This window comes from Carcharodon carcharias, chromosome 2 (assembly GCF_017639515.1).
Source record: "Carcharodon carcharias isolate sCarCar2 chromosome 2, sCarCar2.pri, whole genome shotgun sequence".
NCBI classification, from domain to species: domain Eukaryota; kingdom Metazoa; phylum Chordata; class Chondrichthyes; order Lamniformes; family Lamnidae; genus Carcharodon; species Carcharodon carcharias.
The window spans coordinates 84,128,752-84,147,349 of NC_054468.1; the positions used below are offsets into that span (position 1 = coordinate 84,128,752).

Sequence of the window (18,598 nt, forward strand, 5' to 3'; positions counted from 1 at the left end):
CCTGACATAGTCATCCTCACGGAAGCATATCTTACATATAATGTCCCAGACACCACCCTCATCTTCCCTGGGTATACAAGTAGCTCATCCCCTGACTCCCCAAAGCCTGTCCACCATCTGCAAGGCACAAGTCAGGAGTGTGATGGAATACTCTCCAATTACCTGCATGATTGCAGCTCCCAAAACATTCAAGAATCTTGACATTATCCAAGACAAAACAGCCCGCTTGATTCGCACCACATCCACAAATATTCATTCTCTCCACCACCAACGCAGTGGCAGCAGTGTATATACCATCTACAAGATGCAGGAATTCACCAAGGAACCTTAGACAGCACCTTCTAAACCCACAACCACTAACATCTAGAAGGACAAAGGCAGCAGACAGTTGGGAACACCACCACCTGGAAGTTCCCCTCCAAGTCACTCACCATCCTGACTTGGAAATATGTCGCTGTTCCTTCATTGTCACTGGGTCAAAATCTTGGAATTCTCTCCCCAGTAGCACTGTGGATGTACCTACACCACAGGGATTGCAGCGGTTCAAGAAGGCAGCTCACCACCACCTTCTCAAGGGCAACTAGGGATGGGCAAAAGTGCTGGCCCAGCCAGTGAAGGCCACATCCCATGAAAGATTAAAAAAAAATTTGCTTACTCCAGTACTGAGTGAACAAATGTTTGGTAAGCTACATCTGATATTCTTGTAGAAATAATAAAGATTCCTCCTCAGATATCCAAGAAGCCAGTTTACTTTGGATGTTATCTGCTGAATTTGGAATCCCCATTGAAGATTATTTTTAAGATGAACCCCCAGCTATGGTTGTGTATTTATGTTGGAGAATTTGATTACAGAACTTCAAGCTATCTGTTGGTGGATCCTTATCATTGGTAATGTGCAGGACATGGCATTTTTTTGGAATTGAATGCCATCTCCCATTGGTCCTGCCATTTTTGCAATTCCAGAAGGTCATCTTGTGGTCATTGATTTGATCTTGAGTTTTCCCTGATGCGTAAGTCATGCAGTCACCTGCAAATGGTCACACCTTATTTTCTAACTTGTTGGGAAGGCGATTTATATATGTTAAGAAGAACAAAGGTCCCAACACAGCTGCCTGGGGACTTTGGAGAGGATTATTCTCCAAGACATACCACTCTTTGTCTTCTGTCAGTAATGTAGTGCCAGATCCAATTTAATAATGCCCCCTGATTCCATAGCAGTGGAGTTTGGACAAGAGCTTTTCAGGAGGGACTTTATCAAAGGCTTTTGAGAAACCTAGTATTGCCATGTGGGTAGTTTCATCTCTTTCAAGACTTGAAACCAGGTCATTGACAGTATGCAAAAGCTATGTTTCAGTAAATCTTTTCACCCGAAAATCATGCTGTTTATCTTTGAGAATATTGTGAGCTTCAAAGTGCTTTGTGACATGAGGATGAGCAATATGTTCAAGCTATTTGTGAATGATGCTGGTGAGAGATACCAGTCTGTAGCTTTGTAGCTGACTTTTAATTGCTTTTTTTTTTGCATATACCACAAATGTTAGCTTGTCTCCACTGGTCTCATAAGTAGCCCATGTTGATTGACTTTGAAAGAGATTGGTCGATATTGAAGCCAGTTCATCAGCTGCTAGCTTTAAAATTCAGGGGAGGATTTCATCTGGACTTTGGATTTATTTCTTGCAGTAATTTCAAAACACACGACAGATACAAATCATTGCAGTTAAGTGTGAAGTGATGCATTTTGGGAGGGACAATATGGAGAGGCAGTATGGTACTATTGTGAGTCCGCAAAACAGAGCAGAGCAATCTGTAGGTATATATTCACAAATCTTTGAAGGCGTTAAGCAGGGTGGAAGCACAATCAAACAAGTGCTCGAGCAGTTTAATTGTGTACTTTTGAAAAGTGGAGTAATTACCTACGGCTGTTACAATATTACAGTGCATTTTTAAAAAAAGTTGTTGGTAAAGACAAGCCTTTACGTAACAGTTTAAAATTAATGAGTAGTTTTTACATCAATACACTAAATTTATAACATGATTAAGCAGCTTGTGGGAAATTTTGCCACTCTGTCACTAAATACTTGAGCAGGGCAGTCCTCCTTTAAGACTGAGATAAATATAGACAAGCAACAACCAAGCAAAATTAAATTCAAAGAACAGATCCACACTGGCACTTAAGAGTTTGGATACATATGGGACCACAGAAACTCTCAACACCGAAATGAAGGAGAGAAAAAAAGACCTCTTACCTGGGGCTGAAGGTTTGAGTTTCTATCCAGTGCTCGCTGTGGGCAGAAAAATCACCGCATTAGATTTTCAGAGAATTCAATCGATAAACTGATTTCAAAATAACTAACAATGGAAGGAACATTGAGTTGGTCATGATCAGGCTGACAGTCTGTTGTACATGCTTAAGCTTAATAAGGCAAGTGGTTTTTCCACATTGGTTTGAGGGGGTTCCATTATATAAACAGTTCCACTTGCTGGTGAAACACCAAGTGAAGTTAAATTTTGATGTTTCTGTTATTTTGCAGCATTGAAAGAGAGTAAAACAAAATAAGCTATTTTGATGTAAATAATTTGTAAAGAAAGAACTTGTCCTTATAAATCATGGAGAAAATCTTCTTGCTCCTGAGCCGAATACAATAAATAGAGGTACATTGAATAGAGAGAAGATATGCTGTGACCAGAATATCTAATGCGGTCAAGTACAGGAACAAGAATATCTGTTTCTCTCCTCCCCTCCCGAATATCTCTCAAATATCCCAAATATTTTACATGCACTGAATTACCTTAAAATATAATTGTCTTTGTTATGCAGGTAAAAAGCTGTTCCCATTTGTGCACAACCATGAGATAAAACTTAACAGCATCTGGCTGAGGAAAGATCGCTGTTTTTTTTCAAGTGGGTTTGTGGGATTCTTAATATCCATGCTTTAACATCTCATCCAAAGCGCAGCATGTCTGGCAACGCAGCACTCCCTCAGTCAGTATTAACCTCAATATTGCGCTCAAGTTGGAATAGGGTTTAAACTCACAGTCTTCAGATCCAGAGAGGGCAATGGTGCCAACTGAGCCAAGCAGACACTCAAAAATAGCTTCTAAGGTAAATCCCATTGAAGCTGCTTCAACTTCCTTCATTTGAAGGTAAATATCAGGGGAAAGAAAGACACAGTTAGTCAATTTAGACAACACTCACCAAACAAAGGAGTCTTACAACTAGCAGCTGTTACCAGTTAATGACTGGAGTTGGGTTAGACCCAGACTTGTCAGGGTCACAATTAGAGAACAGGGAGGTTATGCTGACTGAGTAAGATAAGGAAAATCAATTTTATCTGGTCTTGTCCAGCTTGCCATTTTTAAGGGTGAGAATAAGGTAGTTTTATCAGTTAATGAGGAAGCTTGGCCTCCAATTATTAAAATGTCTTCACTGTATATGCTTAAAGTGCCTGTTTCAGGGGATCGGCACTTAAAATAAATCCTATTTGCAGTAGGGTGTCCTTGATTGGTCAGATATTGAAACAGCTAGGAAAATGGGCCTTATTTTGGGCAAATTATGTTTGTGTTTTTTGACAACCAGACCAGAACTGTCAAGCAGTGTCAGAAAGATTCAGAAAGTTAAAAAGAGGACTGAAGAATTGAATCATCTAAGCTGAGCTGTTTGGGTGAAAGTCGAAAATTTCAGTCGTTTAATCAAACATAGAAGATTGAAATGACAGTTCAACAGAGGCAGAAGAATTGGAATTAATTGATTGAGATAAAACAAGTACAGTACATACAAGTGAGAAAAATAAAATATTGCAGATGCTGGAATTCTGAAATAAAACAGAAACAGAATTCACTTTCTTTTAGTTATAGTGCATACAGTGCTGCATATAGCAGCAAGGCGGCAGATGATTGAGCAGTGAGGGAGTAGCCCTGCCAATGTTTGGAGGTTAACCCCGTCAGAGTATCCAGTACCGAATATGAGTATTCCACACTAAGGCAGCTCTGCCCAAATCTCCTATAGCCGACCCAGAGCGAGGGATGGCAAATGTCGCGCTGTAAGGTTGATTAGAAAAGCCAAGGTGGGACCGGGTTTTCATTCCTCTGACCATGTTGGAAGGGAGTTGCAGGGTGGAGTGGGATTTAAAAATGGTGGACGGGACCAGATTCCAGGATCCCCAGCGTCAGTGCCTCCAATTTTTGCTAGCACAGGGTAAGGGTGCAGTTAGTGAGCCTGCATCCTGCACTCCAGACCTGGCTGGCTCTAACGCGCGAGTAGGCATCTCCTAGACCCCCCACAATTTTTGTGCAGTTGGGCCAGATTCTCCATGACTCATGGTTCATGAATCTCAGGAGTTGTGAACCATAGTCTAGATTCTGAAAACTGCATGGTAAATTCAAAACATATTATGCTTGCTCTGCATGCCTCCTCCACACCAACTCATGCTGCCTACCCATACCCACTGGTTCCTCATACCCTCTGTGCCACTCATGGCTCTTCCATGCCCATTCACCAGTATACACTATGGACAAAACCAATGAAGACTACAGTAACAATGGGAAGTGTGAAACTGATTAGAAAAAGAAAATTCATAATTCTTGGTGGAAAAATGGTGTTCCTACAACCCTGTTAAAATGTCATTAAAACTAACCCTTAACGATCAGTAACAGCAGCATTAAGTACTTCACAGCCCTTAACCTTGTGCAAATAAACATTGACACCTTGAGCAAAGTGATCACAGAAAGAACAACCCATTATAACCACAAAAATATATCACTCAAGCAAAGTCAATAGTCCTGTCCAGCTGTGAAAACAACCTCCCACTCACACAATCCTTCTATGGGGCTGGGTTCTCAGCCAAGCATGCATAATGAGGCAAAATGTTACGAAATAACCATGACAAAGAGCCACAGAAGCAAGGCAGGCCTTCCAACCAACCCACCTCGGCACACAGCTGCCCCTGTGGCCACCTCCAATCTACTTCCAGGGGCAGTGGGCTGGACTCTATCCTGCACCTGAATACACCTCCTTCAACCCCCTCCCCCACCCCCAGTGCCCCACAATGAACCAAAAATTGGGTCTGAAGGGGTGCTTTCTACTGAGGCATGTCTGCTGAGTCAGGAAATTTCTCAACACGAGTACCTGTCTTGAAGACGAAAATCCAGCCGACAGTGTTTCTTCTCTCCCTAGAGTTGGAGTCAACTTAGACAAAGCTAATTCATTGCTACTCTATCCTTAGCACTGGCTTGTCACCGTGAGAAATTGAGGCTGAATTTTCCAGAGTTTTCTGTCTTTGGCCAAGATAAAGTTTTTCTTAATTTTATTATTGTTTCCCCCCTTCCGTAAATCATTATTCTTCTATACCTGACATTGTAGGTGATTTTTTTTTTAAATTATCTTGCAGTCATCTGTCTTCTATTCCTTGTCTCCATGATGCTACAAATAGTACTGGATTCCACACAAGTTGAGGCAGTGTTGGTATGTTAGTCACACTGTTTATTTCACCTTGATTTCTATCAATATGTATTGCACTTCCATTGATTTTAAATTGTTCTATGTACTATTGTGAGGAATTGACCCCATCTGTTCTAGAGTGTTAGATGGTACTTCAACTCCGCTATACAGTCAGTCTCTGTATTTGGCATACAGAAAGAGATTGTTTATCCAAAAAAACTGTACAAATAAACTCCACGCATCAATGGAGCCCCTGTCACGTTTCCCCTTCTATTGAAAAGAGAGTACCTTTTGCCCACTCACTTCAGACTTGTGGGCAGCACTGAACATACAGGGCTGAGAGAAAAGGGGTTAGACATTGGTCTATATTGGCCCGTTTTCAGGTGCAGTACAGGGGCAAAGCATACCAATTTAGCAGACTAAGCCCAGTCTGCTCAGGCGTTGGGCCCACTGCTAAATACGTGGAGTCTTTTGCTTAGGCATTCAGGTCAGCAGCCTAATTCCATAGAATAGCCCTGAAAGGGATGGTGTCAGTGGTGAAGATGTGGAGTTTATAAGCAGGCTGAAGTCAATTGGCTGTGGTCTTCCCAATGATTAATAGCATGAAGTTACATCTCATCCTGAACTGGATCTCTGACCAACAGTATTGCAGCATGGAGGCTGTGGAGAGGTAGAAGTAGGTAGAGCTCTGGAATAAAATCTGATGAAAGCTCAAAGGCCTGAAAAGTTGGGCGGAATTTTTAGTCCCTGCCATTGGCGGGTTTGGTGTAGGGTGGGAGTGGAAAATACAGAGAGAGGCCAAAAATCAGATTTCCGCCAGCAGGAAATTAGTTTGGAATTTCCCCTCACCACTTTCACGGAAAGCTAATGACAAGTTGGATTTCTTGCTGATCCATGCAATTTGCATGCGTTACCATGTCATGAATGCTGATTAAAATCGCTACTCACCAGAATCACCTGCCCCCTTCCAATCTTGTGCCCCACCAGCGAGAAATTAAACTGGTCTAAAACAATTTTGGAAATGAGTGGCAAGCCACTGTCCGCCTTCACTTCCGTGACTTTTAGGTGAGTGCAACATTCAAAGCCTACCTGCTACAGCACTGCACTAGTTTCTCAGCAATGGCAGTGTAATGCCACAATGGTGGGGGTGTAAGGTTGGTCTTCTCATGATGGGTGCTTCCATACTCCAGGATGACAGCACTCAGTATGTGCTCCGGTTCTCAGGCAGGGCTACACCCTGAAACAACCTGGGTGGGGGAAGGATGACAGAGACAAGAGGGTGAATGGGGTTGGAGGGGGTGGGGAAGAATGACAGAGTCATGGGGGTCAATGTGGTATGGTGAGGTTAGAAAAGGGGGAAGGATGTCGGAGATATGGCAGACAATGCGGTATGGTGGACTTGTGGGGTGCTATGATGGCAGGCAGAGGGGAGACTGAGGGTGGGGAAGTTGGAGCCTGACATGGAAGACTAGAACACAGGCACTGAAAGTGGTCGAAGGGAATCAAAATTAATGAGTGGGAGGGGATGCAAGCAGACTCTGGGGAGGCCTATGTTAGTGTGGCACAAGAGGGATGGGTTCCACAGAGACTCATGGAGGTTGGGGGCAAGGGAGATTGTGTGTGATCAGTCATGAAGGAACAGGAGAGCTCATTGAAAGACGGTCATAATCCCTGGTATGAGGACAAGATGTTGGAGTGAGAGATTAAAGGCAGTCCTGGGGCTTTGTGGACCTCATAGACGGGGTAAGAGATTAAATGTAGTCCTATGCATGGCACGCACATTGTAGTCCCGCCTCCAGGGAGTAGCAAGGCCTGCATGCTGTCTTGGGATAAGGCACAGCTTGGTGTGCAGGGTATGTTCATTGTCTTACAGTCAGTGGTGATGGGCTTGTCTTGCTTGGTAATGGGCTGCAGATGGGATGGTTATGGTTCCAGGAGGTACCTGCAACTTGTAAATGGGGAAATGTGATGGCGGGGGTGGTATTTGAATCTCTCCTGGGGGGTTTCTCCTCTATATGTGACCATGCATACAGCCTCGAGATGGGGAGGGGTGAGATTCACATGAGGTATGGGGACATCAATAGAAATGTGTTCAGAGAGGAGGGCTGGAACATCCTCCACAATGACAATGGATCCAAGGTTACTGGGGAAGGCTGGAGAATAACCAGAGGGAGGCCTACCTGCCCATCGTGACATTCCAGGAAGACTGAAGGGACCCAAACGCTGACAGGGAGAGGGTTGAAGCTGGTCTCAAAATAAAAATGCAGCATCACCATCTTGAAACCCCAAAGCTATTGTACAGTTTATAATTGAACTGGAAAAGAATCTACACAGGAGGGATGCCTGAGGCATTGTAGGAGGAGCCCATGGCTGGACTAAGGGGCCCTTTCAGGAAGCACCCTCAAACTTCATAGAGTCAGAGCTGAGAGCAAATAGGAAGACTTCCTTGGGAAGGTGCAATTGGAGACATTGCCTTTTGGTACACTTTAATGAGAGACTTCAGGAGTCACTGGCTTCACCATACAGTTGCTCCATTTGAACATTAACAGAGAGAAATGCGAGAATGGAAAATGTAGGTAACCATCAAGGAGGCACAGCTGCTGCGTATCTGCCAGATCATCAAGAAAAGCCTTTAATGTGCTTTCTCCAATTGGAATGTTAATAGGCCAAAGGGCATCCAGTAATTGCTGAAGTGTAAGTTGAGCTTAATCGTATACCAGATCAGAGATTGCAGGAATGCTTTTGGTAAAGTGGCACATTTCGTGAATGCGTCCAAACCTCTTCCAGCCGCTGTGGGATTGAGATGACAAATATAAGGGTTGGCGTCTTGGTCACCTAGATCTGTGAGTTTTTGCCTCAGTTACAAGGCTATATCAGCAAAAAGCTAGTAGCACAGACGGAACTCTAGGGCATGACAGTGGCTTTCTGCTTGCGAGTGGAAGGTCTACTATATTTCCCCAGTATTCATTAATCTGTTGCATGTATTAGGGAAAAGAAGGATTGAATAATGCTGCCTTCTTGATGGCAGAAATCTGATTGAGGACAAGAAGGGCCCCACACTGCCTAGCACAACTTTGAGAGCATGCCCGGCCTGAGGTCCATGGTTGAGGAGAGTCCCAGCAAGAACCAGAGGATGAGGAAGTTGGACCCATCCTATGGAGATGACTTGCATGACCAAGAATCTACCAAAGAAGAATTTCCTATCTGGAGATGAGCAACAGCCAATGCCGTGCAAGTGCACACTTGTCGAGGGATGTGGTGGATCATATCTGCCACATTCTGTGGGAGGATCTAACACCCCGTGGAATGGGAGAACATCCCCTGCCCATGCCTCTGAAAGTCACTGCCGCGCTTAATTTTTTTGCTTGCACATCATTCCAGGCACCCACAGGGGACCTATGTGGCACCTCACAGTCTTCAACACATAAATATATCAAGGAGGTGACAGATGGCCTCAATAGTAAGATTTATCATTGTGTTAGGTCCACACTGGATGAAGCCAGCCAGGCAGCTAGATTTTTGTGGTTTGCAGCTATCTCAGGCTTCCCTAGAATACAGGGTGCAATCAATTGCATACATGTGCCTTTGAGAGCTCCATGGCAGCAGTCCCTGATGTTCATTAACAGGAAAGGTTACCACTCCCTGAATCTTCAACTGGTATGCGAACATCAGAAGCACATCATGCATGTTTGTGCCAGGTACCCTGGGAGTTCCCATGAATCATACATCCTGAGTCACTCCCAGGTGTCTCACTTATTCAAAGGGCCTCAGCAATTACAGGGCTGGCTGCTTGGGGATAAGGGGTACCTGTTCAAACGGTGGCTCATGACACCTGTGCGTTGTCCTCAGAGTGCCTCAGGAGAGATACAACACGGTGCATGGTTGACACGATTCATCATTGAGCAGACCATTGGCACCCTGAAGATGTACTTCTGATGTTTGGACTGGTCAGATGGGGCTCTACAGAGAGTGACCTGCATCATCGTGGTCTGTTGTTCCCTTCACAACTTGATGCTTCATAGGGGAATCCCTTGTCAGAGGGAGATATGATGGAGGCTGGGAGCTCCTCGGACAATGATTAACAGGATGGGCAAGAAACTGAAGAGAGAGATGAGTGTCAGCTTCCACGTGAGGTGGCTATTAAAGAAGCACGACGTGAAAGACGTTCCCGTGCCACACTGATAGCCACTAAATTCCAGGAGGAGTAAGGTGCAGACAACAGGACATGGCTACATTCCTTCTGTCCCTTACTGCCATGGCAGTGCACTGAAAGGCCTTTACAACCAGTAACATCGAGAGCAAGTTCAGCATTTGGACTTACACCTTCAACCCTTATGATTCACCAGGCCCTAATCTTTGGAAAGGTCAGTGGCGATCCCTGTATCTGTGCGCTCTGGGAAGCAAAAGTCAGCACAACAGCGCAAACAGCGCTGCGTCAAAGGACTTGATGCTGTCATCGCCACCTTAATGAGAAACTTTTAGCAGACACTGAGATGTGTGCATGGGTGGAGAGACCATCACGGCTGCAGGTCTTGTGCTTTGTCACTACCAATGAAGATGGCCATCTCATTTTGAGAGGCAACTACAGCTAACCCTCCAAAGCTATTGAACATGCCTAACTCCATGTTGTCTTGTAAGGAGTTGAGATTACTAACATATTTTGCAAACACTTCCTGTAAAGAGTTTGACACATCTCCCTCACATACCACAAGGGTAGAGTAACTGTCATGACTGAACTACACATCATTATGCCGAGGACATAAGTCATTGCAGGAAATGTTCCCGCTGTTCATCACATGTATAAGAGTGGAACCAAGCGAGACTGACCTGGATAACAGAGGGGTGACGTTGGAGGAGGATGGTAAGGTCAGCTTTGTTAAAGGCTGCAGAAAGCTTGAGGAAGATGGGCAAAGAATAATGCACCTTGGTCACAGTCTATTATGCTAAGTGTTTTCCCTAGAATATGGACTATAGACAAATTGTTCTCGATTGCAGTTCATATGATGACAGTTGCTAAGGAAGTTGGCTGTACTTTCCTCTCCTGTTGACTAGGTTAAATTAATCTGCAGTACATCTATATGAGGTTTTCTCAATGCAGAAAAAACAATGTTTTACTCTGACTGAAACAACATGACTGTACATGCTCATTTCTTCGGTATGTATGTTGTTTGATTTACCCTTACATGAGTGACCTGCTTTAGGCATGAGCCATATTCAAAAATGTGCGTTTACTAATAGAACTGTAACCCTGGAGATTTTTTTTTTACAGTAAAGCTGGACACTGAGGTGTGGAAATTGAATTGCATTTCACCTGCTTTTAGGGTATAAAATTGGGACAAAGGATACCAATTTAGCAGCCAACCTGTGCCCAATATGCGTAGGCATTCACCCCACTGTTAAATGCAGGGGGCCCAGTGTTTTGGTATTCAAGCACATATGTCTGAAATAGATGTTAGATCCCTTGAATGTGTTAATGAGGGGACCCCTGTTGAAGGAACTCTTCCTGAAATTAGGCTGTCGTGAATGCAGCCTAACCAAGCCCACTTTGTTCAAGATGAGCAGGTCTAACCAGCAGTTCTTGCAGGAACAACAGAGGGCCACCACCAAAAACACAAATTTTTAAAAAAAACTTACCTGAATGTGAAACAAGCTAGAATTTATTCCTCATCCCTAATTGTGCTTGAGAAAGTGGTGGTGAGACACTTCCTTGAACACAACTGAGTGGCTTGCTAGGCCATTTCAGTGGGCTATTAAGAGTCAAGCACATTGCTTTAGGCCTGGAGGCACAGATAGGTCAAATTTTCCTCCCTAAAGCACATTCATGCAGCAGACAAGTTTTTACAACATTCCAGTAGTTTCACATGGTCACCATTACTGATACTGCCTTTTTATTCCAGGGTTACTTAATTGAATTTAAATTCCGCAGCTGCTGTGGGGGGATTTAATGCACAGGAATAACACCCGGAAGTGATGCACGGAAATGATGGAAGGAAGCAATGGAACGAAGGAAAGAAGTAACACACAGAAGTAATGGATGGAAGGAAGGAAATAAGACACAGAAGTAATGGAAGGAAGGAAGTAACAGAAGAGAGGAAGGAAGGGAGAGAGGGAGGGAGGAAGGGAGCTCCATTTTCACATCCTCAGGATGTCCCAAAATTCTTCATGGCCAATGAAATCTTTGGAGGTCTGTAATCTGGGAAAATGCTGCAGCCAATTTATGCACAGGACAATCTCACCAGCAACCATGTGATAAATGATCAGGTGCTGTGTTTTTATTGATGTTAGTGAACATTAAATGTTGGCCATCTTGGCCAGAGGTTCTTCCCTGCTCTTCTTCAAATTGTGTCATGGGATCTTTAATGTACACATGGGAGGGCAGATGAAGCCACAAAACATCTCATCTGAAAAGCAACGGTGCAACATTGCAGCATGTTCTCTGCCCTGCATTGAATCGATGGCATAAATAATATGCACAAATCCTTTGACTTGGAGGTGAGAGTGCCAACACTGAGACAAAGCTAACACTTATGAAGCCATTTTTTCTAGGTTTATGCTCCCAGTGTACATGAATCTTGAGAAATCTCAAACATTAATCTTAATGAATAGGAAATCACGAGCAGTGCTGCCCCAGTTTCCTGACATGTGTAACCAGTAAGTGAGACTAGCCATGGATAATTTGAGCTTGAAACATTGCTTCTATAGTATACAACTGGTAATTTAATATCAGAGCTGGCAAGCAAGATTTGGAAAAAAAAATGCCAATTTGTATTAGGAATGATCAAGCCAGTCTTTATTTCTGAGGGTCATCATCCCTTCTCCCTTCAGTCAGTTACCTCCTCCAGGAATGTTGGCCTTTATCAGGAGAGGGCTGGAACACAAAGGGGTGGTACCGAGATAGATAGGTTCTTGATGGGTAAGGGGATCAAAGATTACGGGGAGAAGGCAGGAGAATGGGGTTGAGAAACTTATCAATCATGATTGAATGGTGGAGCAGACTCAATGGGCCGTAAGGCCTAATTTCTGCTCCTATGTCTTATGGTCTTATTTATGTTACAGCTATGCAGAGCTCTGGTGGGCAGTCATTACATTTGTTCTTTCTTTTTCCTTTATCCCAATGTGGAGGAATCAATATGCCCCACTTCGTATTTCTCCAATGTAGTGGGACTGAGATTCAGAACATGAAGGGATCATTTGTGAAAGCTCATGTCCCACCAGGTTGGGCAGAGCATGCTGGAGCTCCAAAGAGCTACGTACCACACTGCATCAAAATACATCTTAATAACTGCACCTGAATTATCCTTCATAAGAACACATCAATTCAAATGGGGGAGAAGAAACAGGAAAAGTGAATCATAATACTTGCATTGATATAACACATTCTCACCACAAAACACTGAAATGAATGATTCTTAAGATGCAGTGACTTATTAAGCAAAGGTATCAGCAGAAAGAGTAACCATCAGAAAATAAATTTTGCCAGATGCCACTCCCACTCCTCAGCATCCATCCCCGCTACTCTGGTTTTGGCAGCAGCTCCCCCCCACCCCCGCACCACCTCCTCAGATCCCACCAACAGCCCTGTTTCTCTTGTTTTACCAACACCGTCCACCCCACCTCTCCTCCAGAGAAGCGTCCTTTATTTTTCCCCCAGAGTTGACCACCCTGAGAAAATCTCTTCTCACAATATAAAGCTGCAGGCTATGTTGCCTTTGTTGAATACATGTCAATACCACAGATCCTGCAAGAAGAAAAGGGAAGGAGTTCATTGGTACAAATATATGAACACCCAGAAACATGTTAAGAGGGTGTGTACAAAGAGAAGGGTGGAGAAGAAAGCAAAGCAGCAGACATAATACAGAACAGCAGGAGATTTTTTTCAGCATTCAAGATGGAAGAAGGCAGTCAAAAATGAGGCGAGAATCATAAAAGGTGCAAATGAGGCTGAAACAAAGAACTATCACAGAATAATTAACGTGCTGAATAATTGCTTCCTCTAAGTATTCTCAGTGGAAACACAAACAACATGCCCAGCCCAGCCCAGCTAAAGATAACCTAAGCAGAATTAATTACTTTGACAAAGTAGAACTCTGAGACAAGAGATAAAAACAAAAAAAACTGCGGATGCTGGAAATCCAAAACAAAAACAGAATTACCTGGAAAACCTCAGCAGGTCTGGCAGCATCGGCGAAGAAGAAAAGAGTTGACGTTTCGAGTCCTCATGGCCCTTCGACAGAACTTGAGTTCGAGTCCAAGAAAGAGTTGAAACATAAGCTGGTTTAAGGTGTGTGTGTGGGGGGGCGGAGAGATAGAGAGAGAGAGAGGTGGGGGGGGTGGAGTGTGGTTGTAGGGACAAACAAGCAGTGATAGAAGCACATCATCAAAAGATGTCAACGACAATAGTACAATAGAACACCTAGGTGTTAAAGTTAAAGTTGGTGATATTATCTAAACGAATATGCTAATTAAGAATGGATGGTAGGGCACTCAAGGTATAGCTCTAGTGGGGGTGGGTTTTTTTTATTTATTTATTTTTTATAATGGAAATAGGTGGGAAAAGGAAAATCTTTATAATTTATTGGAAAAAAAAGGAAGGGGGGAAGGGGGAAACAGAAAGGGGGTGGGGCAACTCTTTTCTTCTCCGCCGATGCTGCCAGACCTGCTGAGTTTTTCCAGGTAATTCTGTTTTTGTCTGAGACAAGAGGCCTCAAAACAAACATCCCAGAGTGGTTAAACAGAAGAAAGGGAAGATTTATCATCAGTGGGTTAGAATGGTGCTCATTTTCCAGAAGGGTAACAAAGCAAGTCGAACAACCACAGCTTCAATGTTGTTACTTTAGTTCTGTGCATCGTAATAGAATTGATTATCAGGGGGATTATCTGTATAATCCCCTTGAGAGTACCAATCACCACAGATTGAGAAATTGAAAATCCTGCATTACTGACCACCTTAACATTTTTTGTTTGGGTGACATCCCAAATGGATTATGGAAAGCCTGACAACATGCCAAACCTGGAATTCCATAAGGGACTTGGCAAAGCTCCACACAAAAGGATATTAGTTGCCTCATTGTTTTTAAGTTCCAGAGTAACTATTAGGAATGGAAAATAAATAGGCTTAAGGGTAGAAAAGAACAGGTACTTAGGATAGATAATTTGAGGAGAAATGCTGAGTGGGGTGTCCCTGGGATCGGTGTTTGGACGATTACTATTACTAATTTATGGTAATGCCTTTGACTCAGTAACTCAATCAGCTATCAAAGCTGCTGTGATAGAACCCTTGGAGCAGCAGATAGTACAAAATGAGTTTGACAAAATATGTACATTGATACTTAAATGGCAGATTAAATTCAATTCAAGTGTCAAGTGTTGCAACAAGAAGAAAAATCGGGCCTGACATATACTCCAAGAATGATATTGAAAAAGCTAAAGATGAAAAAGTTAAAGATGGAATTAAAGAAATTGTTGAAAAGAGAGACATGTTGCTGAAGCTTTCTGTCTTGTACTCATCAGAACAAATGCAAGAATGTCACATTTCAAACAATCACAGTTTAAGCTACAGGAGAAAAGGCTGCTAATGTGTTGGCAAGTCAACTCTGATTGACTGAGCCATTGCCATGGAGAAAGCAATGGTGAAACTCTAGGCTCTCTGAGCTCCAGGGTTATTCAAAAAAAGATGTAAGACCTTAACATATACCTTTTGCTTGCAGAGAACAAATCCCTGCATATGAATGTCTAGCAAATGTAATTGAGCCACTTTATGAGCTCAACTAATTATCTTAAATTGGTTATTAATGAAACTATTAGTACACTCAGGATTGTTCAGCAAGTAAGGCCCAATTGCAATACTCTGCCTTTTATGAACAGTCAGAAGAATATACTGTTTGATTCAATCATCCAATCACTGAGGCGTATGGCCTACGAACCTGGCATTACACTGGCACCGAAATTCATACACAACGTGACTCAATTGTGTGGTAGATGGAACTCCTTTTCAAACAGATGGCAGCATCATGTTAGTGCATTCGCATAGCCACTGCATAGTAGCAGTATGAAATGTCTTACTTAACCTGTTGTTCAAAATTTTGAGTTATTTTGCCTTTCTAGGATAATTTGAGGCAGACTGGGCACCTTCCATGTTACTACAAGCTTACACTTCCTTCTGGGAAAGAAATACATTTTCCATTTGTTCGGTCAATAAAAACAAAAGGTCCCTGCTTATCAATTTACAACATTCTAGAAATGTTGCAAGATTTCCTTAAGGGTAGAGTTGTAGCAAATACATTACTAATCATTAACTTATTTGCAGTGAAGGACGTCCTATCTTTTTTCATCCTCCCTGCTCATCCCCACCCCAACTCATACTAACATTAAGCCAGGCTCTTACTTACTGTTGCCTTTTGAAAAATAAAAACATTTGGAAACCTAAATCATTGCCTGTGCTACAGGTGTTTAAACCATTTTTACGAAGTGCTGAAGTGGTTCAGATCACAAGGGGCTACTTTGGCACAAATGAAAGCCAAGTTCTAAAGTAGAATTGCATTAAACACATAACTTTTGAGTTCATCATTGCCTTTGGGTTACTGTTAACTGTACGTGCATTTCTGTATTTATGTTGTATTAATTTTTGTAAAACATGTGTGCAATCATGTGTGCACATTCCAACTGTTGCCCCAGTAGGAGATCTGATATGGAACAATGAAACAAACTTTACCTCTAGTGCTGAGTGGGCTTGTGCCAAAATAGATTGTAAAATTTTTGTCAGCTGATTAGCACTTTCCTTTTATCTCTATGATCATACTTTTAATTAATCTTTTTGCCATAACAGCCATGACCAACATACATGTATAGAATAAAATCATAACGTGCAAAATATAGAACAGACTGCCAGTTATGTGCCATCATGACATATAGTATATTCAGCCCATGAGATCATCTGCTGAAACACTCATGCATGCCGTCGTCAGCTGCAGTCTATTATTCCAATGCTCTCCTGGCCAGTCTCCCTTTCTACATACTCTGTAAACTTCAGCTCATCCAAAACTACGGTGCCCTTGCTGTAGCCCAATACAAGTCCCACTCATCACTGTCCTCACTACCCTACATTGATCTGCAGTTCTCCAACACCTCAAGTTTAAGATCCTCTCATATTTGAAGTCCTTCATGACTTCACCCCTCATCACGTCTGTAACCTCCATCAGCCCTACAAACCTTTCAGAACTCTCCATTCCTCCAAATCTGGCATCTTGTGCATGGCCACCTTCCTTTGTTCCATTATTAGGTTTCCTACCTTGAGGTGCTTAAGCACCCACATTCTAGAATTCCATCGCTAAACCTCTTTATGCCTCTGCTCACTTCTCATAGAGTCATAGAGGCATAGAGGTCTACAGCACAGAAAAAGGCCCTTCAGCCCATCAAGTCTGTGCCAGTTAAACAAGTACCTAACTATTCTAATCCCATTTTCCAGCACTAGGCCGATAGCCTTGTATGCCATGGCATCACAAATGCACATCCAAATACTTCTTAAATGTTATGAGGGTATCTGCCTTTACCACCCTTTCAGGCAGCGAGTTCCAGTTTCCCACCATCCTTTGGGTGAAAAAATTCTTCCTCACATCCCCTCTAAACCTCCTGCCCCTTACCTTAAATCTATGCCCCCTGGTTATTGATCCCTCCACCAAGGGGAAAAAGTTCTTTCCTGTCTACCCTATCTATGCCCCTCATAATTTTATACACCTCAGTCATGTCCCCCTCAATCTCCTCTGCTCCAGAGAAAATAACCCCAGTCTATCCAACCTCTCCTCATAACTAAAACTCTCCAGCCCAGGCAACATTCTGGTAAATTTCCTCTGCACTCTCTCTAGTGCAATCACATCCTTCCAATAATGTGGATTCCAGAACTGCATGAAATGCTCTAGCTGTGACCTAACCAGCATTTTATACAGTTCCAGCATAACCTCCCTGCTCTTATATTCTATGCCTCAGCTAAAAAAAGGTAAGTATCCCATTTGCCTTCTTAACCACCTTATCTACCTGTTCAGCTACCTTAAGGGACCGGTGGACATGCACATCAATGTCCGTCTGATCCTCGGTACTTCCCAGGTTCCTACCATTCATCGTGTATTCCTGTGCCTTGTTTGTCCTGCCCAAGTGTATCACCTCACACTTATCCGGATTAAATTCCATTTGCCACTGACTAGCCCATCTGACCAGCTCGTCTGTATCCTCCTGTAATCTAAGGCTATCCTCCTCACTATTTTCCACCCCACCAATTTTCATGTCACCCACGAACTTACTGATCAATCCTCCTACATTCAAGTCTAAATCGTTTATATATTTATAAATCACAAACAGCATGGGACCCCACACCAATCCCTGTGGAACCCCACTGGACAAGGCATCCAGTCACAAAAACACCCCTCAACCATCTCCCCTTGCTTCCTGCCACTCAGCCAATTCTGGATCCAATTTGCCAAATTGCCTTGGATCCCATAGGCTCTTACCTTCGTTATCAGTCTCCAATGGGGGACCTTATCAAAAGCCTTGCTGAAGTCCAAGTAGACAACGTCAAATGCATTGCCCTGACCTGCACACCTGGTCACCTCTTCGAAAAATTCAAATTGGTCAGTCATGACCTCCCTTTAACAAAACCATGCTGACTGCCCTTGATTAATCCCTGCCTCTCCAAGTGTAGATTAATTCTGTCCCTCAGAATTGCTTCCAATAGTTTCCCCACTACTGAGGTTAGACTGACTGGCCTGTAGTTCCCTGGTTTATCCCTTCCTTCCTTCTTGAATAACAGTATCACATTGGCTGTCCTCTGGCAACCCTTCTGTGGCCAGAGAGGTATTGAAAATTACTGCCAGTGCCCCTGCTATCTCCTCCCATGCCTCACTCAACAGCATGGGATTTATTTCATCCGGGCCTGGAGATTTATCTACTTTTAAGCCTGCTAGACCACTTAGAACCTTTCTATGCTAATTTCTTTAATTATATCACAGACCTTCTGCCTGATTTCCATACTCAGGTCGTCCCTCTCATTTGTGAACACTGACACAAAGTATTCATTTAGAACCCTACCTACGTCTTCCAGCTCCACACACAGATTACCACTATGGTCCTTAATGGGCTCTACTCTTTCCCTAGTTGTCCTCTTACTTTTAA

At 43.1% G+C, this 18,598-nt stretch overlaps 1 protein-coding gene across 1 annotated transcript in view; it reads right to left on the bottom strand.

Moving 5' to 3' along the window:
- The window catches only part of LOC121288298 (rho guanine nucleotide exchange factor 4-like), a 486,453-nt gene that overhangs the window by 395,770 nt on the left and 72,085 nt on the right, over window positions 1–18,598 (bottom strand). The window contains exon 2 of the mRNA XM_041206830.1: window positions 2,247–2,282. Coding sequence (XP_041062764.1) covers window positions 2,247–2,282 — 36 coding nt within the window. The remainder of the gene's footprint in view (window positions 1–2,246; window positions 2,283–18,598) is intronic.